At 32.7% G+C, this 26,172-nt stretch overlaps 4 protein-coding genes and 1 long non-coding RNA gene across 8 annotated transcripts; 3 read left to right on the top strand and 2 right to left on the bottom strand.

Moving 5' to 3' along the window:
* Window positions 1-255: 255 nt before the first annotated feature.
* LOC101255921 (plasminogen activator inhibitor 1 RNA-binding protein-like) lies at window positions 256-6,055 on the top strand. Its single transcript, NM_001322024.1, has 7 exons — window positions 256-679; window positions 3,097-3,409; window positions 3,499-3,564; window positions 3,654-3,786; window positions 4,863-5,015; window positions 5,108-5,161; window positions 5,639-6,055. The coding sequence occupies exons 1-7, from the start codon at window positions 499-501 to the stop codon at window positions 5,819-5,821; spliced, it is 1,083 nt and encodes a 360-aa protein (NP_001308953.1). The 5' UTR covers window positions 256-498; the 3' UTR covers window positions 5,822-6,055.
* Window positions 6,056-6,339: 284 nt separating this feature from the next.
* Window positions 6,340-7,604, top strand: LOC101255627 (4,5-DOPA dioxygenase extradiol). Its single transcript, XM_004229692.5, has one exon. The coding sequence runs from the start codon at window positions 6,590-6,592 to the stop codon at window positions 7,406-7,408; it is 819 nt and encodes a 272-aa protein (XP_004229740.1). The 5' UTR covers window positions 6,340-6,589; the 3' UTR covers window positions 7,409-7,604.
* A 147-nt stretch (window positions 7,605-7,751) lies between these two features.
* LOC101255135 (ras-related protein Rab-1A) lies at window positions 7,752-14,711 on the bottom strand. Its single transcript, NM_001322035.1, has 8 exons — window positions 14,568-14,711; window positions 12,384-12,456; window positions 9,403-9,450; window positions 9,223-9,270; window positions 9,049-9,120; window positions 8,775-8,930; window positions 8,594-8,697; window positions 7,752-8,111 (listed from the first exon to the last, which is right to left on the bottom strand). The coding sequence occupies exons 1-8, from the start codon at window positions 14,579-14,581 to the stop codon at window positions 8,015-8,017; spliced, it is 612 nt and encodes a 203-aa protein (NP_001308964.1). The 5' UTR covers window positions 14,582-14,711; the 3' UTR covers window positions 7,752-8,014.
* A 4,696-nt stretch (window positions 14,712-19,407) lies between these two features.
* Window positions 19,408-23,472, top strand: LOC104648931 (uncharacterized). 4 transcript variants are annotated; one of them, XR_011210812.1, is made up of 4 exons: window positions 19,408-19,543; window positions 21,524-21,862; window positions 22,665-22,862; window positions 23,150-23,472. It is a non-coding gene; the product is annotated as an uncharacterized lncRNA (long non-coding RNA). The 4 variants fall into 4 exon arrangements; XR_002028594.3 differs by having other exon boundaries at window positions 22,658-22,862; XR_742863.4 differs by having other exon boundaries at window positions 22,665-23,158.
* Window positions 21,165-22,942, bottom strand: LOC101248726 (flavanone 3-dioxygenase 3-like). The gene is made up of 3 exons (XM_004231096.5): window positions 22,712-22,942; window positions 22,082-22,329; window positions 21,165-21,960 (listed from the first exon to the last, which is right to left on the bottom strand). The coding sequence occupies exons 1-3, from the start codon at window positions 22,940-22,942 to the stop codon at window positions 21,390-21,392; spliced, it is 1,050 nt and encodes a 349-aa protein (XP_004231144.2). The 3' UTR covers window positions 21,165-21,389.
* Window positions 23,473-26,172: the final 2,700 nt, after the last annotated feature.

The following is a 26,172-nucleotide window of genomic DNA, read 5'->3' as shown; positions in this document are numbered from 1 at the left end:
TATATGAAAACAATCAACTATTAATAAACCACAACATATTTTAGGGATCACATATGTATCTCTTTTGAAGTTAGACTATACTAGTGTATCACAACATACTTTAGGGCTCATTTTGAATTAAACATATTTTTCAATTACTATAGTACAGTACTGTAGTAATTAAAAAAAATAAAGAAATGTACTAAGTAATAAAATAAAAATAAAATAATAATAATAATAATAAATAAAAAAAAATCAAAGGTACAGGAGCTCCATAGAACATGTAGTATTTTCCAGATTAGGTTCTCTGACTCATCTTTTTCTGTCTCATACACACTCTCCCTCGTGTACTGTCCTCTTTCTGCATTGCGGCTAGGGTTTCACCTAAAAAATCCCTATTTTTGTTGTTGTTTGTGTACTGATTTTACAACTGATTTGATGGATATTCGAATGAACTAGCGGTTGACGCGGTGGGTTTCACACATACGAAGGTAAAAAGGGTTTTTGTAGCTCTTGAAAATGGCGGATTTGAACCCCTTTGATTTGCTTGGTGATGATGATAACGATGATCCATCGAAGCTGATTGCTATTCACCAGCAAAAAGTTGATCCGGCGAAGAAAGCCTCAGCTCCGGCGCCGGCGGCGGCTAAGAAACAGCCGGCGAAGCTCCCCACTAAGCCTCCTCCCCCTACTCAAGCTGGTGAGTTTCAGTCAGCTTTTTATGTCTTGTTTATGGATACGACTCAATCATTTTTCTAGGTATCTGTATGTTGGTTGAATATTTGTAAATTTAAGGGAGTGAAGATGAGCAGCGAGAAACAGATGGGACTGAGAAAGGATTTGACCGTGTAGGAATAAGGGTCATATTTTGGAGTGCCTCTAGTTCTGAAGAACTGTTAATTTGTCTTATAAGAGAGAGATTATTTGTTGGAATTAACCGAAATGAAACCGGACTAAAGTAGAAAGAGTACAGCGAATTCATATAGATGATTCCAATATAGTTGGGCTTGATACATAGCTGTTGTTATCTGTAAAGTGATAGGCAAACCGTCTTTCAATTGCGACGTGTTAGCTAACTATGGAGTACTTGTTATTAGAGGCAGAGTCAGGATATCAACTTTATGGATTCTGTATTTTAGAATGACAACTTCAATTGTTAATAATTGAGTTCTAAATTTATTATTTGTAGACATTTAATGAACTTTTAACACAAAAACACTATTTTGAGTAAAAACTATTTGTGTATTGGCATGTGAGTTTTTATAGATAAGGTTAAAAATTGCAGTTAGTTTTAAAGGGAATTTGGAAATGACCCATCAAACAATAGTGCTAGTTGCTCGGGATTGATTTTTTACTAATCTTATATGGTGAAAAGCTAGGTCGTTTATGGTAGTAAAAAGATGGAAGTAATGTTTCTTGGAGAGAAATCAGAGGTGTTTTGAAGACGAACAAAATGGACTTCAGAGCTTCAAGATGAATTGTCTAGCGTTACTTAATTTTTGGTGTAAAGAGGACATTTTAGTCCAAGCAGAAGATATCTGGGATGTTTTAGATTACTTCTAAGAAATAGAGGTGATAGACGGCAATATGACTAGACTGTAATACCTTTTGAAGGGGATTACATATTTTGGATGTAGTTTACCTGTGAATATATAGATTAGTGTTACTATCCTCAAAAAAAAAGAAAGTAATGTTGCTTGAGTCATCTATATTACACATTGTCTTATACTTCTTTTTTTCCCTTGGAGGTGAGTGGTGATAATCTAAATGATCTATGCGCTCTATATTGGAATGATGTATGATGCAAATAACATTATTCAACTGTTATTCGACAACAATCACATGGATAGTCACTTGTTGAATTTAAACTACATAAAAATTATTTTTATAAAGTTGTGTGGTGGGAGTCAATGTATGTGCTTCCGCCATGGTTTTAACATACCTTGGATGATAACACAATCAGTAAAACATTATCATCTCATGTTTTGTTTTTTCTTATCTATATCAGCTAAACGTAGAGAAAGGTGTTAATATATGGATCAATTTAAGTGAGGTAAGCAGATATTCCGTATAGCACAGATAGCTTGTCTGAATTTCTGATGTTCCACTTCAAAACATAATTATTGTGAGACCAACTTGGTGTATTATCAATGCTTTGATTTATCAAAAAGAAAGTAATCATGATCTGTGTAGACCTTCAAATTTAACAGTCCCTAGGTGGAACATAATAATCATTAGGAATCGTCTAGATGAATACATTATCTTAGAGTTGATGTGGCTTCGCTAAGGCCTAAGGGAATAACAAAATTGAAGTAAAGTACATGCACCTTAAAAATTAGCCTAATTAAAATTGAAGCAAAATACACATATAGATGATACCAACTATTTAAGATTCATGCTTAGTTGTTATTATTACACCTATATTAGGTCAGCATAAGGATAAGTATGAATTTATAGAACTTCTAGTTCTATAGTATCCCTAATTTTTCTTAAGTTGCCTAGCTGTATCAACATGTAATTGAGTTATAGAGTGAAATATATAGAGGACTCGTATAAGCCACTCCAATTAATTTGGGATTAAGGTATTGACCCAACAAACAGGAACTAGTTTGAGATTGCGACGTAGTTTATTGATATACAAATGGAACTAAAATGACTTACAAGTTTCCAAGTTTTGAGAGTGAAGCAATTTTTTTGGATTTGACTATTATTTGTTAAAGGATGAATTTTTCTTTTATCCCATTTCTGGTGTCTCTTCAAAAGAATGAGAAAGAATCCCATTCCTGCTGTTATTCAAGCCTTATGGTTTTGACATTTCACGTGTTAATGTATATACTTTTTATATTGCACACAAGATGTCTGATTGTAACCAATTCTGTGTTATTCTATTTTTATTTCTCTTGCTTGTTGCTTGTCGCGTTCAAGAGTGCTAGTAAATTGTCTCTAATTAAGTGGTCCCACTTGAATAATGATCTGGATGAATTATTTTTTGTTTTCTGTTGCTCAATCTGCATATAGGCTTCTGTTTATAGTCATTGCACTTCGGGTCCTTTTCCTCCTTTTCTTTTGCAAGTATTCAAAATTTGCACTTATGGCGTCTCTGTTTCAACTGTGTAGTCAGGGAGGCAAAAACAGAATCTGGACGTGGTGGAGGTAGAGGTGGTGGACGTGGCTACAGCTGTGGTCGTGGTGGAGGTGGGTTCAATAGGGAAGGATCCAACAATGAGAACTTTGCTCGCAACAGAGAATTTTCAGGTGGTATTGCTGCGCCTGAATACGTGGAAGGAGGAAGACCCTCTGAAAGACGCGGTGGTTATGGTGGACCCCGTGCTTTCCGTGGTGGTAGACAAGGTGGTTTTGGTAATGGAGAAATGCCTGAGGGGGACCGGCCTCGTAGGACATTTGAACGCCGTAGTGGTACTGGACGCGGGTAGATACATCTTTCTTGTCTGTGTTACCTCCGCCTTTCTATTACCATATTTGTAAAGCTGTCGTACTTATCTTTCACTGTATGAGCAGAAGTGAGATAAAGCGTGAAGGTGCTGGCCGAGGAAACTGGGGAACTGAAGCAGATGAAGTTACTCTGTGAGTCTTACTTTATTACATGGCCTAAACTAACTAGATTGAAAATCTATTGAATTTGGTGTTGAATTTGGTTGTATTGTCTATCACAGGATGACTGGTGAAGTTGCTGATGAAGGTGAGAAAAATCTGAATGTGGAGAAACCCTCCACCGAAGAAGAAGCAGGAGTTGATAAGAAGGAAAATCCAGCTGCTGAAGCTGCGGACAAGGAGCCTGAAGATAAGGTGAAGTCCTCTTAAATCATACAAAACACAATATTGATTGGACTTTGTCGATCCTTGTGTTGCCACCTGTGTATGAGACATGTCCTGCTCTGCTCTAGAAACAGATGCTCCAGAGAGCATCGACAATCATAATTTAACACCTCCCTTTTTGAAGGCCCATGGAACTAGCAAGTCTATAATTTACTTTTTGCTTTTATAACCTGGTAATTCCTCATCAATTAGAAGTAAATATCTGATGCACATTGGAACTTCTGGACATTGTTCTTTGGGTTGCTTTAGAAGGGGCTGAATTTTAGTTCCATGTTTGGGGATTTGGTTAACAGAAGAATATTTCATAATCGGAACTTGTTTGCTTAGTACATTTGGTGAGGTCATGTTTAAAGCCATTAAATTACATGTTCTAAATATTGTGAATAATTTTCTTGAAAGCGCTCTTGAGCTATGGAGTTACGACTTAAGCGTGTGACACAAGCAGAGCTTGCTTTTCTTGGCAGCAGCTTCTTTGCAAGCACCAAGTATTCAAGGCATGAGCGTCAGACTATGGGCTCTGTCAAAGAGGCGTGCACTACACAATAAATGTAGCTTGCACACAATAGACTAATTGTTAAAGAAACATTATGGATGAATGTTGTTGTTGTTAGGAATAGGATAACAACTTACTAAAAGAAACTTTAACTAATACATTTGATTAAGACATTTGCACAACTGCAGTTATTTAGAAATTGCAGTTAGTGCTTAAATCTTTAATAGACTTGAGTGCCTTTTTACATATTTCACTTTTGACAACACTGACATAAAGGTAGAAGCAGAAGTTTATCAGTAGTAGAAACTTTCCTAGTGTAGTGCTGGTCATGGTAGAACTAGTATTTAAGACATGGTGGAGTTGCAGGGTCTCAAACTAGGAAATGTTAATGTTAAAAAAAAAGACATAGTGGAGTTGCAGGTGATGGTTAATAGTTCTTACCAGATCACTGCAGAGAGTTAGTGCTTCACAGCAGATGATTTATCGTTAGAGAATGCAGGTAAATTGTACATTGCTTTATGTTTAATGTAAATCGTGTTCCTTGAATGAATAGGAGATGACCCTTGAAGAGTATGAGAAGTTGCTAGAAGAAAAACGGAAGGCTTTGCAGGCGCTTAAGACTGAGGAAAGGAAGGTCGACACCAAAGTATTTGAATCCATGCAACAGATTTCAAAGAAATCCAGTGATGAAATCTTTGTCAAATTGGTGAAATCTTGATACATTCTGTCCTCTGCTTATGTTTGATGCCAGATATCTTTAAAACACTTCTTAATATACTTCTATGCCTTGATTTGTAGGGCTCCAAGGATAAGAGAAAAGAGTCTGCTGAGAAGGAAGAAAAGGCAAAGAAGGTAATTCTTCGGCATTTGCATCCCTGATATTTATATAGCACATGCTTTTCTTATGTTGCTCTCAATAGTGCTTTACCAAATTTTATGTACAATGCATCCATCCTGTTATACTTGTTATTCTTGCTATACACCACAACAGTTCTTTACACTCTTTTCTGGATGCGTATCAATGAAAATGGTATCATGTTACCATGTTGTTGTAGAGGGTGTACATTTATGTTGTATTCTTCTACAGTCGGGCCTTTGTTTCCTCTGTTTCTTTCAGATTTTCTGGTAATCCTTTGACATGCCAACATATAGCTGTTATAGTGCCATGCAACCATTTTTACAAAAAGAAATCCATCACACTCTTATACATGTGCATGTGCAGGCCGAAGTTGATTGAGATGAAGTGTTAATCAATCAACATAAATGAGAGTGAAAATTGTAATCATCTTACACGTAATATCCTCTCTTTTCTTTTTTGTCTGGCTTTAGGCGGTCAGCATTAATGAGTTTTTGAAGCCTGCTGAGGGTGAGAGGTATTATGCACCTGGTGGTCGAGGTCGAGGGCGTGGCCGCGGTTCTAGAGGTTACAGTGAAGCCAACACGATGAGCAATGTGGAAGCTGCTCCTCCCATTGAAGACCCAGGTCACTTCCCTACATTGGGTGGCAAGTGATGTGCTTTTTTAGTGCTTTTCTACCACGTCCAAGAGGCAAATCTGACTATAATAATGGAGTGGAAGTTTCAATGTAAATTTCTTCCGTTTATGTGATACCCTCTGTAGTTTTATTTTATCTGATGTTTTACTCTTCTGATCCTACTGGGTTATATGAAGCACATTAACTTATTTTGCTGTTTTATTCTAGTAATATATTCTGTGCATCATTTAATGACAATTCTCATTGACTAAGATGGCAGGGTACTCGTCTTCTGAACTTCCGGATTAGGGATAGACACCTTACCTTTAGGAGGTAGTACTGAGAACATCCCAGAACTATTAGTTTCGTCTTCAACCTTTATACTCGAGTAATTAAATTTAGCTATACTAACGATTTACCACATATTATATTATAGTAAATAGTTTCTAACTCTTATAGGAACATGGGGTTTTTAATAAAAAGTTGAAAGAAGTGTTTAAAACATTCCTAAACTTGAAGAGAATTTAGGAATGTATTTCATTGCAAGATCTTAGTCAAGTAAATGATTTTTAGAATTAATATTTCGGCTTGAATCAAGGGTGTTTTTAATACTTAAAAATAAAATAAAATTTATCACCATGGCACATGTGGTGTCTTTATTTAAGTAATTGACTTGAAATGAAAAGAGATCACAGAGGGTTATGGATGATGGTAGGTGAGAGCTTTTGATGGTGGTAGGTGAGTGCAGTGTGAATAAATAGCAGAATCAATCTTGTAAAGATATTTGCGTTTGGATCTTGATAGAAATGGGTAGCCAAATGGCTGTCCCTGTGAATGAGACCTTCTTCATATCACATGGTTCCCCAATGCTATCCATAGATGATTCGTTACCTGCCAGACATTTCTTGAAATGCTTCAACCAGAAAGTCTTCACCCAGAAACCCAATTCAATTTTGGTGATATCTGGTCATTGGGAGACTTCAGAGCCTACTGTGAATTGCATCACTGGCCTGAATGACACTATTTACGACTTCTACGGCTTCCCAGAACAGATGTACCAGCTGAAATATCAAGCACCAGGAGCTCCAAAATTAGCGAAAAGGGTGAAGGAACTGCTCAAGTCATCTGGCTTCAATCGAGTGCACGAAGACAATAACCGGGGCCTGGATCATGGTGCATGGGTGCCTCTTATGCTCATGTATCCAGGGGCTGACATCCCAGTTTGCCAGCTTTCTGTCCAGACAAAGAAGGATGGAACTCATCATTTTAACATTGGGAAAGCATTGGCCCCTCTCAAGGAAGAGGGTGTCCTCATAGTTGGTTCTGGATCTGCAACTCACAACTTGAGGGCTTTGCGCGACACTGCTGGCGTCGCTTCTTGGGCTATGGATTTTGACAATTGGCTTAAGGAGTCCCTTGTTAATGGAAGGTATGAAGATGTCAACAACTATATGACAAAAGCACCTTGTGCCAAAATTGCACACCCATGGCCTGATCACCTGTATCCATTACATGTAGCAATGGGTGCAGCAGGTGAAAATGCCAAAGCTGAACTTATTCATCACAGCTGGAGCAATCATGCTCTTTCTTACGCCTCCTACAAGTTTGAGTCACAGCTAAAGTAGCCTTTGCTGACGGAAGCATTTAATGGCTTCAATGTATATTTCTTTTGAAAGGTCTTTGGGAAAGAGTCACTATGTTGTTGGAGGTACACTATACCTCCACATATCCCACTTTAGTAGAATTTCACTGTTGTATAGTATATTTCTGCCGTTTTAATTTATGCAAAGCTGAGAGGAGCAAATGTTGCCAAAAAAACAATTTATTTTTTCAAAAAAACAAGGGACCATGCTAATCAAGCAGGACTCTGAGCTTGGCACAATTCTTATCGTGATTGAATGCCTGATTGGGGACATCCCATATAACACAAAAAAAAAGGGGCAAGATGTTCATGTTCACCAGTATAGCTTTCTGTTGAACTATAAGAAATTTATTTTTAAGCAAAAGCAGGCCAAAGTGTCGAAGTGCAACAAATAATGCTAAGATCATTATGTTCACAATTGGTCCACTTCAATAAAAACATATATTTCTTCTCAAGAAATAAAGATATATCTAGCAGTAGGGATTTTGCAGGACAAGGCTACAAGGGTAAACATTGTTGTTGATTAGTGAGATTACAGTAGACATGTCATGGATGAGAGGTGAGCCAGCAAGCAAATTCGGACGTTCTCTCAAGACGAGCAGCAGCCACTATTCTGAGCAACGGGCTGTCCACGAATATTTACATTTGGAGGCTGGGCAGCATTTGGGACCGGTTGGTTTGCCATACTGCAATCAGGAAGCCAAAGAGAAGGAAATAATGGGAACTGAGAGAAGCAATAGATAAGCCAGCTCATCTCATAAATGTAAATGAAAAGATTATTTGGAGAACATTTTATAGCATCAAGTGAAGTTGATTAAAAACCATGCAATCTTACAAGGAATGGGGCCAAAACCATACTAGTTGCTATATCTTTCATTTGGACCTTTTGGTTTATGTAAATGCTTACAGTGGTTCCATATCATGCTTAAATCCACTTAAAACGTCCAATAAGATCCTAACTGCGAAGATAATTACATTTACTACATAAAATATCTTTCAATTTTCGGGACCAAACATAATGTCAGAGAAGGAAGTGATAAACGCGAAAAAGTAATCGCCTCACAGAAAACGGTAGTAGTTGGATTTTATCAAAGATCACAGCACAACTTGGAAAAGGTATAAAAGACACCATTGATTAGCATTATCTAAATACAAGGAATGCATTTACCTTTTCTTGATAGCAGCAGTCATAGCCATGAAAGACTCTTCTACGTTACTAGCATCTTTCGCACTGGTCTCCAAGAATGGAATACCAATTTCATCAGCAAAGGCCTAAAAATAAATTAGTATAAGTTTGTTTTCCATTTAAAGACGAAGGATCATTAAATATCTGCAAGGAGATGATTCACCTTAGCTGTTTCATACGACACAACTCTACTGGCAACAAGGTCAGACTTGTTCCCAACAAGAATTTTGTTAACATTTGGGGTAGCATAACGGTCAATTTCACTCAGCCATTGTTTCACATTATTGAAGCTCTCCTGATCCGTCACATCATAAACAACCTACCATAGAGGCCATAAAAAGAATGTAGAATGTAACAGGTACTGAAAGCGGTAATTTAACTCTACAGGCAACTAATTGTTCTTATATTGTGTTAAAAAAATTAAGGTCACTACTCACTATTATGCCATGGGCTCCACGATAGTAGCTGCTAGTGATAGTCCTAAAACGCTCTTGTCCAGCAGTATCCCACTAAACAGTGTCAAAATAGAAAACAGCCTTGATTTCATTAAAAGTGCAGCGCAATGTCTGTAAAAAGAAAGGCCTGAAGCAGAAGAGCAGGTGAAGTCTTACAATCTGAAGCTTAATGGTCTTTCCATCTTGCTCCACTGTCCTGATTTTCTACACAAAAATATTTGGATATTTGGTAGAATCAGTGATCACATAAAAGTAAAAATGTTCAGGCTGAAAAAGATCACAGAATTCCAACCATATGTAAAACTGAGTAGCACATAAACCATTAAAGTATCTTACAAAATCAACTCCAATTGTGCTTATGTAGCTCTCCTGATATGTGTCATCCTGATGGCAAAAGAGACAAAATAGTCAGCCAACAATTACAGAAGAAAAATGTAAACAACATTGAACTATATTCTGATACAGTTTTCAGCAGGGTAAGAATCTATGAGTTCATCATTAATCAATCAAATGTTCACAGGGTGAAGGTGGAACTTCATAGACTGATTATGCCTCTATAGGAAGGAGGAGCAAATATTATGCGCAAAGTAGTTTTCTATAAGATACTGATAGTTTCAACTTCATTATAAAGCAAGAAAACAATTCCATTAGAGTACTCAAGTAGACTCCAGTATAGTTCGAAAGTTCAGGACTATCCTCAGTCTTCACTTATAACAACATACTGTGACAAGGAGCTAGCAAATTAGAAACAATGTCCTGACATCACTAGAAGAATGCCCATCTTTCTTTAGTCAACAAGAATCCACATCCATGCCAAAAAAGGATAAAGAAAACAGAACATTTCAGAACTTTTTTTCTAATGACAGCCAGTATAGTGGCTATGCCTCTGAATTATAGGAAGGAGGAGCAAATATCGTGGGCGAAGTTATTTTCTACGTGATAGTGGTGGTTACAACTTCACTCTAAAGCAAGAAAACAACTCCATCAGGGTACTCAAGTAGATTCTGGTGGTTGGAAAAGTTGGGACTATCCTCGGTCATTACTTGTAACAACAGACCATGACAAGGGGCTAGCAAACAAAAAACAATGTCCTGACATTACTAGAAGAATGACCCATCTTTAGTAAACGAGAATCAATATATGCCACACCCCCAAAAAATAAAAAATAGAAGGATATTTCAGAACAATTATTCTAATGACAACCTAGTGCCAGATGGCCATTCCAGAGCTGTTCGCTTGGGAAGCAAAAAAATAAAATGAATTAGACCACCCTCTATCCATGTCAGGGGTGACTGCTGTCCATGCAGTGAACATAGTAGATGAATCTATCACAGGAAAAAAACTGGCAGAAAGATGGTGTCCCAGAAAAGGAACTGTCATGCAGCATCTTTATCGCTCTAAGAAGGTAGGTCCGAAAAGGCATAAAAAGCAAACAACCCCTCCCTCACCCTTCTAAAAGGTACAAAAAAGAACCACAGTGAGAGAATGATGAACTTAATAGCTCAAAAACAAATATTTTAATTTTTAATTTGTAAACATTGGTATGAGATGAGCTAAAATAGAACCACATTAAAAAGAGCAAATTTGATAGAACAGGGGAAAAAAGCACATTTGATCCATAGGTAGATAAAAAGACAAATTTAATTCAATAGGTGGAAGGAGAACATTTTTTATCCAATTGGTGGAGGGAGGGAAATTTTGAGTCATTTCTAAAACGTTATGGGCATTTTTTACCCTTCAATAAAAAAGAATTGACATGGAGATTACAGCAAAAAAGCAACAAATCAGTGTTTTCAAAGGCGAAAAGAGTTAAAAAGTGCTCTAGGCCTATCTGGAGTTCTAGAAAAAAGGCACAACGAAGAAAAAAAAAAAGAAAATACACCCGGACGGAGGGTATTTTTGAGTCATTTCTAATATGTAAATGGCATTTTTGACCCTTTTCTGAAAAAGAATTGACATGGAGATCATACCAAATAAGCAACTAGATAGAGTTGTCAAAGGCGAAATGCGTTAAAAATTACTCTAAGCAATTAAAGTTTGGGCTTAAGTTTAAAAAGGCGAAACAGACAAAATAATATATAATTTATATGCATTACAGGAAAGACATAACAATATCATTCAAAATGATTTCCTAAATAATTACTAGTATTATCTTTTTGTTGATCATATTATTGTTTAGTACCGCTCTATTCAAGATAGAACTTATGGCAATGAAGCGCACACCTTAGTTCCTTGCCTATACTAAAGGCTAAAGCACATCCTAAGTGAGGCAAAGCACCTCCCTAAGCTTCTTTAAGCTTCAGGATTAAGCGCACCTCAAGTGAACCTTTGATAAAACCAAATCCTTAAACCAAGACAGGTTATTTAGTTTGCTTCATTACTATGGTGCAAAGAACAAAACTATGTCATATGGTGTACTTACTCTGTCCCATAATTAGGTTGTTCACTTCTTCAAGAGTCAAAGAGGTCATTTTGACCTAAGTTTATAGATATATTATGTCATCATTTTGAAAGGTTAAGTTGCAACTTATAGTGGTTTTTGTGCAGCTTCTAATACAAGAAGTGGAGTTACCAAAGTCCAACGACCAAAGATTTGACCAGCTGATCTCAAACAATGAAAATGTGACTAATTATAGGGCAGAAGTACAAACTTGGATTGGATATTGTAATTTCAAGGAGGTACTGTCAATTACTGCACATTATAGCATTGTGTTCTTGAACTGAATTGACACCGCTTTTCTGTTTCCTTCAAATCTTCAAGCATATCAGTTTCTTTCCTTTCCATTTTCCGATACATACCACAGAAGGTAAATGGAACTCACAATAAATTTGCAATTAAGCTTTACTGAAATATCAATGTCTTATTCATATTGGCCGTTGTTTTGGCTGTCTGGAAATTTGGTGAAGTACCTATGGACAGCTATGGTTTTGCGGAACAGGGGATCCGAAGGTGGATTAGGTTCTTTGAGGATGATTTGAAATTGAATGCTAAATAAAAGCACATTGCTGCACCACCCAAAAAGATCACTACTCGATCAAAGACATACGAATGAAAATTTTACACAAATTTAGAATAAAAACGAAATATTAGGGAAGCGGTCAGTAAGTGCTCAGATAACTGATTCACTCCAAGGGGAGAATGGAAAAGAAAAATGAAGACATGGAGAATCCAGTGGCTAGTACACATGGCCATGATGCTCCACAAAAATTTTTGTCTAATCAATCAAGATTTCAGTAAGTCTGATACTCAAAGGAAAGGTAAAAGCAGCACCAGAGAAAAAAGTCAGTACAGACAAATCCAAGACAGGAAAACTTACAGCAAACCTCAAAAGGAGACATGACTTTCCAACACCAGAATCACCAATAAGCAGAAGTTTGAACAGGTAGTCACTGCACAGAAACCACAACAAATGTAATCATAACACAAACTCAATAGCTTGCAGAAGTTGAAAGTTGCATACTATCCTAGATGACACAGCTAAATCACTAACAGAAACAAGCACTAACATTAAGATGAAGAACAGCAAATATACCAATTAAGAAAATTCAATTATTATATTAACAAAACTGTAGAAAAGTCTGTTATCTTTCTACATATGCATAATTTAGCAACATCTGCTGGCCACTTTGGTATTTAATTTGATCCTCCTACTTGATTTGACTATAATTATATGAAACTACCAAAGATCTACATTACGTCTCATTCACCAGATGTTCAAATTTACTTTGCTTTAGTAAATGTTATTGCACAAATTTATCAACAAACCAAGACAAATTAGTCTTTACATTATAGAATCACCACACACTCTTACATGCTTACAAGATGTGGTGTTATAGTATGGTTATAGTGATTCTTATGATAGAATCTGGGGAGGAGATTTTCTAAGGATTGTACCCTATTTGAAAGGTTAAAGAGACAGACATGATAGGATAATTGTCCTGCCATATGCTATCAGTTATAATCCGACATAGCCTCTTTTTTTGAAAAAAATAAATAAATCAGACATAGCCTACAAATTTTTCAATGTAGATTACGTTGGGATATTGTTCTCTAGATTGCACTTAATATGATTTAATGCTACAGCAGGAGACACATAATTGATATTCATACTTATCTAAAATAACTCTATAACAAAGGAAGACCAACATTTATCGACCTGATTCCCACTTAAACCAGTTTTAGGGAATCTCTCAAAAAATTGACTTAGATTTTACTAGTTGGACCTCAGTACTAAAATAACACACCAAGAGTTTCAACTGATCTAGAGGTAACCATGAAAGCAACGTTGGCAAACACAAAAAGAATAGAAAGGCACCAAATGCCTGCAGGGACTTAAAAGCAAAACACAACTGAAGTGAGTATTTTTATTGAAGAAAGGTTAATGTGAAAAAGCATATGTAATGCAAGAAAAAATTTGTTGTAAATGTTAATCAGCAACACACACAACAATCATACAGATTAACTTACAGAAAACTGCAACTGCAACCGAGTGAAATTCATGAAGTAAAATCCTTTCTTTATCACGTTCAAATATTAAAAAAATACAATTTTGAGTTTCTGATTTAATTGGTGACTAGTTTTTTTATCTACTAAATTTCTAATTTCATTCATAACTCATAAAAAATGAAAAAAAGAAAATCTAATTCATCTGTACTAAAATTCCTTTAGCAATTAAGCAATTAATATATCGCTTTGGGAACTATATTTGTTGATTAGTGTTGTCCTCTTTAAGATAGACTTCATGAGCACTAAGATGCAAGCTTTAGTGCCTTAAGTTACACAAAGCACCGAACCTGGACAACACATATTTTCAAGCTTTAAGCATGCTTCAAGCTAGTCTTAAGCAACACACCGTATAGAAACTCTATCTAACTAAATTTGATAGCTAATTCACAGCGAATTTGATATATTTAAATAGAGAAACAGATAGCAACTTGAAAATAGAAGATTTTCCAGATGTATTCTGGAATGAAGTTCATGAGGAAACTGACACTCCCTCCTTTCCGCCTTTTAGTACTATGATCAATTTATATGGCTATATGTTGGCTTTGGGACTGATTGAAATAGAAAAAGGTAAAAAATGATAAAAAGGAAATATTTTTTAGGCTAATAAGACAATGCAAATAAAGTAGCCATGGTTGAGCATTTTCACCCACCTCCCTACTATAATTAGGAGGGAAAACGTAGCACATAAAACAGAAAGTCGATCTCAGGGTATTTTTATCAAGCTTTAACGTATAAAAAGTAATCAATTTTTTCAAACGACATTCGATTGTAGAATAATGACTTAGGGTTTACAAGTGAAATCAACAAATGCAATAATTTCGATAAATCCACAATAATACATGTATAAATTGAATGAAAAAAAGAGTTAGATAAGGAAATTGAATGACAGACACTAATCGGAAGGGATAGTTCAAGTCTTACTATTCTGTGTTCATTGCGATAATGCAATGAGGAAATATTGCAAAATAATAAGAAATGTGACAACAGAACTTACTATTCTGTATTCATGGCGATTACAAGCACACGAAATTCGCCGGAATATGAGGAATTTAGCGGCGGATATTGATCCTTCGCGGCAGAATTCAGATGCAAAAAACAAAGAGGCTGTGGGGGAGAGAGAGCCACTGGAAATTGCAACGAAGACACGTAAATGGAGAAGATGACATAAATGGTCCCTAATGTTTAGTATATATCTAAGATAGTCCATTAAATATACCCTTCACCAATTTTAGTCCTTTAAATTAGCCAAAGATGACCCATTGACACCACAACCCAATGATTTATCCTACCAAATGATTAAGTGTTCCAAACCGGTAGGAATGGCAATGAAGCGGTGCGGGTTGAGCACTTGAGCTTAATCTGTAAAAAAATTTGGTTCGTCTTACTTCGTTCTGTATAATAATATTTTTTATTTTTAATTCGTTCTATCCTGGCTCGCATAGAACCGGTTCGCATGAAACTGCCTCGCATAATTTTTTTATATTTTTTCTAGTTATGTTTGATCCTAAAAATAAAATTCATAAAAATAAATTCATTTTTCATTAAGTTGTATTAATTTAATAGGATAGTAACTTAAACTTTTTTTTAAAGGTCAATAGTGAAACATGCAAGAAATTATATTATTTTTTATTGAACGATTTTCACTTATTATCTTAAATATCTAAGTAGTTTTAATGAAATTATCTCAAGAAATAATGCTCTATCACTCAATAACATGTAAAAAGTTAAAATTAAGTTTGAAATCATATGAAATCACAAATACCTACAACCCGCCCCTCCGTATATTAATTTTTTTTAAAAATCATCGGCTCCGCCCCATAGCCTCAAACCTACTCCGCCCTGCATCTCCCCCGCCCCATTGTCATTCCTAGAAGCCAGGTTTCAAATTTCATTTCTACTTTTATTTGATGATAAATTTAGTTGAAATTTAAAAAAAAATACAATGAATTTTTAAAGTTCTGTTAAATAATAGTTATTGAATTTTAAAATTATGTTGAATAATAATTTTGAATTTCAAAATTATATTTGCATGTGTATTTTATATGAAAAAGATAAGTAAATTATAAGTATTAAGTGAAATTTCACTAAAAGTAATTTTGGTCAAGTTTTTGAAGATAATTAAAAGACCGATCAAATTTTATAAATGATTTATTTTTTAAATTTACTCCCAAATTCTATGGCTAAAGAAAAACTAAAGTTTTAAAAGATAAATTTATCAATATCTATGTTGATGAAAAATAATAAATACCTAATAAAAATTATTCGAGATATGTATATAAATTAATCCGATACCATAATTATGAAAAAAGAAGATAAATTTAATATATGCATGTCGTAATAAATTTATTAAATCGGTAGATTGTCCATTTACTCAAAGATATGAACAATTTATATTCATGTATGTATATTTTCTATGCTCCATGTAAATTTATTAAATCGGTAGATTGTCCATTTACTCAAAGATATTTGAACAATTTATATTCATGTATGTATATTTTCTATGCTCCATGAATCATTTTGTATGAAAATGTATCCATTACTCCAAATATTTAACATGATTACTTTTGAAGTGATTTTTTAATTTATAAATAAAATATTTATTTATTATGACATAAAATACACTATAAATCACAATAATTAATAACTTGAAATATTTGAAAAATACACGCACACAAAAAAAATTGCCAAGTAAATTATGACACGTGAGATCTTTTAAAATTATGTAAAAAAAATTACTATAAATCATAATAATTAATATCTTCAAATATTTTTAAAAAATAATTTAATAAAATTTAATTATATCGCATAAATTAAAATTAAAAAATAACATATATTAAACTCGTACCGATACGAGTCAATATACATGTAACATGCATGACAGAAGAGTGTTATCACTTATCTCATCTGCATAGTGGTAAGTTTATTTATTTTGTCCACACTTGCGTGATCAACTTGCAAACAAGCTAGCAACAGCTCTCTAGGACTATAAGATATTCATATCATAGTATATAAATATATAATATGATCATATTCATAGTTGTTTTGTAAATCTGCTGATTTTTTTTCCATTTGCCAAAAGATGCTTCGAAAGCCAATAATTACTATGCGATTTATTTTATTATATCTTTAGTTCATATGACGTACTAAAAAACGATTTTTCAAATTAAATTATGCATGAATTTAGTTGATTCAATCAGAGGCAATTACAGCTTTTTTGATATTGAATTCAATTCAATGAATATAAAAATATATAATTTTTAAAAATTATAATTAAATAAATAACATAGTAATAATTTTAATCCTTAATTTATCTGTGAATCCATATCTATAGCACGGACTTCAAATATTCTTTAGTGAGCATGTAGTAGCATTTACGCATGTAACGTAAATCAAATTCTCTTAAGTTAGTTAAAGATGAGTCTGATTTTATATATATATTAAATTAATTGAAAATAATATTATCTATAATCAAGCCTATTTTTATTTTTTTAATAAAAAATAATAAACTAACTTTTTATATTACCTTGATATTTTAATGATCAATAGAAGAAATCATTCACAGTTAGAGAAACTAATTTATACCGGCTACAAATACTACAGAGTTATAATTTGCTATAACAAATTTAATTACAAAGATAATATAAAAATTACTAACAGTATATATAAGTCAATTAAATATTATTTTTTTTCCCTTTTAGGGAAGTGTGGGTTATACAGAGGCCCTGGTCGTTTTTCAAAACACTATGGACAGCCAAATTAAGCTCCATCAGCTTTTATATTTATTCACAAATATAAATATAGATTCGTATATATATATATATATATGATATAAATAAAAGAGCTTAGGGGCATTTGCTAATAAGGTGAGGAAGGGAAAATGAAAATACTACACAACATTTAGTAATATCGCCTCTAATGGATGTGGTGCAGTAAATAAATAAGATTATTTCATTCTTAATCAGAAGTCTCAAGTTTAAGCTTTGAGTATGGAAAGTTCTTTAATAAAGAAGGTTTTCCTTTTATAGTGTAAATCTGAAACATATCAGACTTTAATACGACTATCAACATGAGATTTGAAAAAACATTTAGCAACATCACATTGACGATCTCTTTGAGAACTCCAAATAATGAATGACAACAGGTTTTTCATGTATATATGTGTTGATTTGACTTTCTTTGACTTATATATAACAATGTGTGTGCTAATACCAATTATTTCCTTGCTAAATAGTTCTTTAATAGTAGCTAACAAAATTTTGGCTAATCCATCGTTAAATAGTTCTTTTATAGTAACAATTTTTTTTATTGTTTGGCCATTGAAGTTGTTATTTGCTAGTTCTTTCTTTTTTTGAATTAATGTTAATATTGATTTATTAAGATTATTTTTATAGTTTAATTTTTATATTAAAACCTGATTAAATTCAATACATATTAGAGGATTCATTTATGAACTCTTGAATGTATTTATTAAATTTAGTAAGAATATTTTAAATTTTGACATGAAAAAACAGCTCTTAAATTATGAGTTTTCAAATTTAATCACCTTTGAACCATTTTTTTATTTTGGTATATTTCATGTATCATACATAGATAAACTTGCAAGTGAAGGATTCATAAAAATGGGAATTAAAATATTTAATTTTGATTATGAAATTAATTCACACACACATGCAAAGTTAATGTAATAAGAGTTGTTTGGTAGAATATATATGAATAGTATTGAATAAGATATACTAGTTGTAATGTTGATATTAATATATACTGCATATTGAATTGATTGTCTTGACTTTCTTTAATTTTCAATTTGGTTTGATGTATTAAAGATAATTGTATCTTTAATCATACTTAATCATGTATTAAAAAATATTATATTACTAATATCATAATTTACTATATCTTAATTACTGATAAAAGTATATAACTAATATGAAAATCCTACAAATCAAATAATTAAATAATTTCATAATAACTAATACATACACCAAGTTTCTAATACATCCTATCGGCCTCTCCATAGATGTGAAGTTCATGGTTACTCAATATTAATTTTTCTGAAATAGTTTCCATTTCAATTAAAAACTTAATATCAGAGAAGTAATACATATCTTCCTATATAGCAAAAATAAATAAATAGAGGCATTATTCTTTTATAAAAGATTATTAAACGATATAGTGAATTATAATGTAAATGTCAGGTGAGTAACATTAGATAAAATTTAATCATGTTAAAATGACCTAAATTAATAATTTTAAGTGGACTGAAATAAATTAAATTAAAGTCAGAATATAATCCAATTTATTCAATTTTTATTTAATTTTTAAAATCTATGTTTGTTTATTATAATTTGTTTGATTATATATCAAATGAATTTATTATGATTTTATAGAATATATCAAATAAAAAATATCTTTTTAAACTATTTTTTCATGAGTCCTTTTGAACTAACTAAATAAAATAATTAGATCATTAACATGTCCAAATCAAATCATAATTTTATAAGCTGATTTTATCATTCTAAATTATAATGTTGATAGATTGATCGCAACTCTTTAATTAACATATATTTCCTTTACTTTTTGTACACTTATTGATTTTATTAAAAAAAAAAAATTGTGTATACTTATGTCACAAAAATAATTGCAACTAAAATAGAATCTTCGAAAACAGAAACGAAGAAAAATACTTTTCCTACTATGAAAAAAGAAATTAAAGTTCCACAGCTTTAAAAGTGTAAGCCGTTGATAGAGACACGTGTCACACTACTGTACCAAAATAAGAAAGTTCAATTTAGACCCGCGTAGCAGGCAATCAACCCACCCGTTCTCCCATTTTAGAAGCTTCTCCTTCAATTTTTCATCTCAGAATCAGAAAAATCAGAAAATAAGAAATGCCAATGGAGAAGATCAGAGACGTAACAATACAGAGAGAAGTAACCGCAAATTTTTCGAACCAATTTTTCACTTCTCTTCGTAAGTGTTCTTTTCGCCCTTACTTTTTTCTCGAATCAATTGAAATTCTCTCTATTTTTGTGTAATTGTAGTACTAATTATACTAAAAATTCAGGTAAATCTGCAATTTTATTTGTTTGCTATTCATATATCCTGAGATTATGTAAATCATACACAAAATCACTGTTTGTAATTGGAATGGACAAACTCAACTGCAAATTCAAGCTTATAGTAGTTTAATTAGTGGTTGATGATATGATTGGTGAGCATATTGCATAAATAATGTTAAATTTCTGAAGTATGCTGTTAATTTCTGAAGGAAGTAGAAATTAGAAATTAGAAGTTGGATCAATGAGGAAGCTAACTACTTAGTAACTCGCTTAATATATGATTAGTGCTCTTTTGAATAAGTCAATAGCTTTCTAAAGTTATTCGTATTACTCTAGGCAAAAGTGGTAACACAATAGTTGAGATTAGAATTTTCTTTTGCTGAAACGAAAAAATCATTACTAAATCAAATTTCAACTTCAAGGAGAAAAATGAGGTTCTTATCAAGATATTGGCTTGGATTTATGATCCTCTAATATGTTATTATATGTAAGATTGAAGAAAATACTGCTGTCCGATGGATTTAGCAATTTATTCTTATTTACTGAGGAGATAAGATTTCAGACGATGAACAACATGGTAAATTAGCAGCTTGAATTAGGATCAATAGCAATGACTTAAGTATTGTATACAATTTGTTTGTCTAAGGAATTAATTTGAAGTAAAAGCAAAAGCAAATTAGATGAAGAAATTGCAGGCAATTAGAGTAGCATTAACAACAATCTGAATTTTTTATAGTGCAAATGAGTTAAAAGCATTATGATGTGAAATAGAGTGAGTTATGACTGTACTATTTATTCCACTAACAGTAAGAAATATATGCAAAAAGAAGCAATTCAGTGTAAGAAAATATAGATAATTTGTCATGATGATTAATTAATTTGAAAGAGTTCTGAAATGATAACAGGATAGTGTTGGACCTCTGGGATTTGGCTAAGAACACCGTGATGAAAATTTCTCTATAGTGTTAGACTCTTCATATTGACATGCCAGGCTTATGAAACTTGAGTTTGAAGCACATTCCGTCTTGTCTTATTAGGAGAAAAAAGAAATAAGGAAAAAGATTATAATACTAAATTATTGTTATGCTGGTTATTTGCGAGCTACATGTACAAAACAAATATCGTTGGAAGCTGATTGTATCTGTATATACTTTATAATGGTAAATCATCCTAGTGGCTTTGCAGATCTAATTAGTTTAAGATCTTAATGAATTCTCCTTATCAATTTACTGTCAATAAAAAAATAAACATGTGTACTAGAGATGAATGTGATATGATTTACATTAGGAGTAAGCATGAATACCTTTTAAATAACTTGAATGCTTTAGTGTGATGAATGTATTGAATTTTCTGCTATTTGAAGAAAAAACTTAAAATTTTCAGCTTGTAACATCTATGTGCTGAAGTCTGGTGTTAGCCAATTGAGGTAAAACATTGGCTGAATAAAGATTTCGATAATTTATTATATGGTGTTGACAAATCATGCTTTCATAAATCTATCAAGATGAAATTTGTACTTAAAAATAAATGAACTGATAAACTTTGTTTGAAAATTTATTTGTCATAGTGAGATCTTGTACATGAAGAATGAAGAGACCCTGACGATTGATATTAGTATTAGAACAAATAATTACTAGTTATGTGCGTGTGTATTTAAACAGTACGGATACAGAGGTTGTGTGGCATAGAATTTGTTAAAGAAGAGATTTCTTGTATGCTTTGCTCTGCTCTGCTCTGCTGTTCATTTCTCATAATCTTCATGAGTTTATTTTTAATTTGTCTATATACTTAGCTTCTACGATATCTTCTCCAGAAATGAAATCTAGAAAATCACTGAAGCCTCCTTCTTTATAGGATAAGATATGTTGTTCATTGACAAGCTCTGATGCAGGTCTAACTTTTTTACCTAAAGCTAGACTATGAAGGCTTGCAATTGAAATGCGCTTTATTTCTGAGTTAACTGTTGCTCGATGAAGAACACTTTTGTATCTACCATTGCTCAATACTTCCATTTGATCTCCCAATTGAACAATGAGAGCCCCTTCAATGAGTGGAACTGAATGCCACTTTTCATCTCGATCCATGGTTTGTAAGCCCAGATGGTTTTGAAGAATGATCGTTAGCATACCGTAATCTGTATGTGGTGGCAATCCTAGAGTAAGATCTGGCTCAGGACATGCTGGATAGCAATTGACTGCCATGACCTGGGAACCTTCTGTAATGTCTTCATGTAAGTAATTACTGTTTAGTCCTAAGCTCTCAAATATCATTTTCATGAGTCCTTCTTGCAACTTTTGTGCTGCCACTGTGTAGTTTCCCATTTTCTTCCTGCATGAAGAATTTCTTTAGTATCTTGAAGAAATTATTTCGTTCTTAAACAGTAAGAAATTTAATCTACAAGACAACTTTTATGTTAAACATATTTCAGTAAAGAAAATGAAAGACTTACTTGTAACTTGTGGGATTTGATGGCCAAAAGTCGAGCCACGTTGAGGTTGGATTAGCATAGTGCTTGAGGAAGTCTCTCCAAAAGTATACTTTGTCTTTGACATGATTTAGACTGGTACCATATCTTACGGGGTCATGAACATTTGAAGACAAGAGATGTCTTTTCTCTTCAGTTGGTAAATTGAAGAATTCACTCGCAACTTCTATGGCATCTTTCATGACTGACATTGGGATTCCATGGTTAATTACCTGCAAAATCATTTATTGCATGCATGGTGTTATTTTGCACAGGTGAATTTGTGAAGAACGTCAGATTTTTCTTCCTACTAGACAATCTAAGTAGCTGAAATCTTGGGCATTGACTTGTTTTTAGTAAATTTGATCAAAATAAAGGTTAATGAGAAGACAAAGGGGATGAGGCCTAGAACCTTAATGCACCATGTGTGACATTAAGTTATTTCTGTATGTTGATGATATGGCATCATCTTTTTTCTCACTTGGGGCATGCATATACTTCTTATTTGGATCCTATCGCAAGGAAGGAAGTAAATGAATAGCGTAACATTATCTTATCTAGTATGCAGTTGCAGGGTGACATGGACACGACACGAAACTGCATGACAAGTAGTACCTGGAAGAAACCAAATTTCTTGCAAGCCAGGTGTACTTCCTGAATTATCTGAGATCGAAGATGAGGGTATTGCAGATAAGATAGATCCACAATTGGCAAGGTACAATTGGGCCGTAAGGATGGTGGAAGGATATAACGCTTGGGAACACAGGTTAGTTCCTCTTCAGTAAGTGTCATGGCACTAGTAAATGAACCATTTGGTGAAGCTGAACTTTCCATTATTTTTCCCATGCCTTATTGTGTTATTCTTCCTGTATGTTCCATATGACTTTTAATCCCTCCCTATTTATAAGGAGGAAAATATGAAGATATGGTTGGAGCTTTTAATTATTTATCGAGATATATGTAATGAATATATATGCGTATAATGCTATGGATAGGACTATAACTATATTGTATATAGTCATACATGAATAGCCAAAGTGTGAAATATTTCAGGCTTGGTAATTGTCGGTCTCCATGTTGAATCCGATAGTGCAACTATGTTCAGATTCAACTGGGTGTGACTCCACGCGCCATGAGAGAGACTGGTGATCTAATTTTACGCGCGTACGTAGGCACTCTGGATTTTGGAACATTATTCTTTTTTACTTTAGTTTCCTATCTGGGAAGTAATTAACTCGCTGCCTATTTGTTCAGTGCTACTCTTGTGTTTAGGGGTGTCAATAAGACGATTTGGTTGATTATTTTTAAAAAATTATATGATATCAATTGTTTAAATATTTTGTAATGTGTAATTAAAAGTAAAAATTTTAAAATCATATCGATTTCTCTTTGATATTAATTCGATTTGGTTAATTTTTTGTCTTTCTGCTTTTAAAATGTTACATAATATATTATAAATAAAATTGTTATTCTACAAGTATGTTTTTGAAGAAGCACTTCAACTCTCCTATCAATTAAATAGTTAATTGTTAATGTGTTGTTAGATTTAAACATTTAAAGGAGTGCTTGCATAAGTTTTCTCTTTGATGAAGTATGAAAAAATTTATCATTGTAGAGGCACAACCAACCAAAGGTTGTGACGCTCCATTTACTTTTTAGACACATGGATAAGTGGGTCATTTTTTACTTTAAAACAAGAACTTCCTATATCGAACAAGAGAGAGAAAATATATTTACTCATAAATTGAGTTGAACAAATATAAAAAATGCAAGAAAAATTGTGTGTGAGCTATTTTCTTAATTATTATTATTAATATAGTGTTATTGTTGTTGCAGTTGTATGTCAGTTTGACAAATTTATTTTGATATGATTTTTTCTTTTTGGTGTATTAAGTTATTGTGTGTTTTTCTTAAAAAATTCTTTCATAATTATTGTGATTTTAGAATGTAGTCATTTTATTTTAATTGTTATAATCCGGTATGTTGATTATTACCTTATTTTTAGATTAGAACTTCCACGAAGGAAAGTAGTTTTTATTGTGGAGATGTTTGCTTAAAACGAAGTGTCACTACTCAAAGAAATAATTTTTAAAAAGTATAGTCATCCTAATAACATTTTTTCAGTTCATTTTATATCAATTGAAGTAGAATGATGTACTATTTTATATAGTTTGTATATTTTATTTTTATCATCATTACATTTTGATCATTAATTTTCTTAATAAAATAGTATTAACACATTCTCTCGAGTACATTTTATTTATTTTAATTTTTAAAAATATTGCATTACTATTGTTAAATTTGTGATATAGTAAATTGTTTTAATTAAAGATGGCTAGATATAAAAACAAAATCAAGATCTAAATACTTTACTTTCAACATCAAACATGGTAAATTATAAATTCTCACAAACTCAAATAATGAAATAAAATCGTCAACGAACAGTGTCTGGTTCGATAATCTTGCAGAATGACCATTTGGCCCTCTATAAAAGCCGGCGAGTTTCTAATTAAAAATTGTGCGCAAAAATATCAGAAAATAGAAAATAAATAATGGAAGTAGAGCAGATATTTAATTTGAAAAAATAATATAAAAATCAATCAGATTAACTGATCAAATCCAAAGTAGAAGCTGTATTGGACAAAAAAACTAATGCATTGTACCCTTTTTCTCCCGAACATTACGCGCTCAAGTTCATGTGTCGGCACGCGCTTCCATGTCATAAATACATGGTTGTTCAAAAATATGCATATTTTGAGCATACATAGCATTTAATATAATACATTATAACTTATAAGTTTATAATTTAAGTGTTAAATTATACGGTAACCTATCAAACTTAGTTTTTATATTTGGGGATAGAAATGAATGAGGAGTTTCGATTTTAGACTTCGTCAAAACTTTTGAGTTATTCATAACTAACTCAAGCTTTCAAAAGAGAGAGAGGAACACTTAGTGAATCATCACACAATCAAGACTTTAATAAATTCCATGCTTTTTTTAGGAAGTTTGCAAAGCGAAGTTATATATGATTATATTTCGAATAATAATTTTACTATCCAACATAAGCTCATGAATGTGAATTTACAATGTTACAAATAAAAATTCAAGAATTAGTGTAATTTACAATGTCTATTTATAGTGACAGAGCCAGAATTTTTATTAAGAGGGATAACCTAATAAGCAGAAAGGTGCTTGATGGTTGAACGGAGAGGTCTTAGAAAATCGGAATTCAAAAAGGTTGCTTACATGACGTTAGTGGAGTACTTAATAAGACGAGGAGGAATAGAGAAAAGTAAAAGACGTCAAAGAAGGAAGTGAAACTAGTGGTTATGACGGCTAAAAAAATCTGTAACTTCAGGTACTTGAGAGGATTAAATTTCTTAAGAAAATACGGTGAAACTAGTAGTCATGACTTGAAGTCTTTGAACTAAGTGAAGTAAAGTGTATTGAGAACAAAAATGGTGAAATATAGAATAGAATGAATACATTAGAAAAGAACACATGCAAGAAAAATATGATGAAGTGGATGATTGAGTTGTTTAATGTTATTTTTAGAACAATTAAAATGAGGGATGAAATTGTGTTGTAGTACAGTAACAAGAGTGATATTTAGATCTTGCAACAATAATAAAGATATTAATTAGATACTTCAGCCCTTCTTAGAAAGTTCGGGACAGTAGTCATAGTAAGGACGAGGAGAGGTTTGTCTATTTCAAAGAATCAATTTGAATTCATGACAAGGTAATTTTAACTATAAAAGGTATTTGTTTGTATAAATATTGTTAGAGTAGTATTGTAAGAGCGATATAGACATCGTATTGATTGGCCTAGAAAAGACATATGATATAATCCTTAGGAGGTCCTCTCGAGATATTTGGAGTTTAGAAGTGTAATTGTGACTTACATTAATGTCACTGTGACGATGTACGATGGAGTCAAAACTAACTTTAAAATAGTAGGAGTTTGACTTAGTGGATTTGTAACAGAGATTAGTCCTTAATTAACTCATTTTTATTTGCCCTACCGATGGACGAATCAACATGACATATTCGAGAAGCAGTGTCGTAGTGTAT

This window comes from Solanum lycopersicum, chromosome 1 (genome assembly GCF_036512215.1).
Source record: "Solanum lycopersicum chromosome 1, SLM_r2.1".
Lineage (NCBI taxonomy): Eukaryota > Viridiplantae > Streptophyta > Magnoliopsida > Solanales > Solanaceae > Solanum > Solanum lycopersicum.
This window is presented reverse-complemented; position numbering and strand designations above follow the sequence as displayed.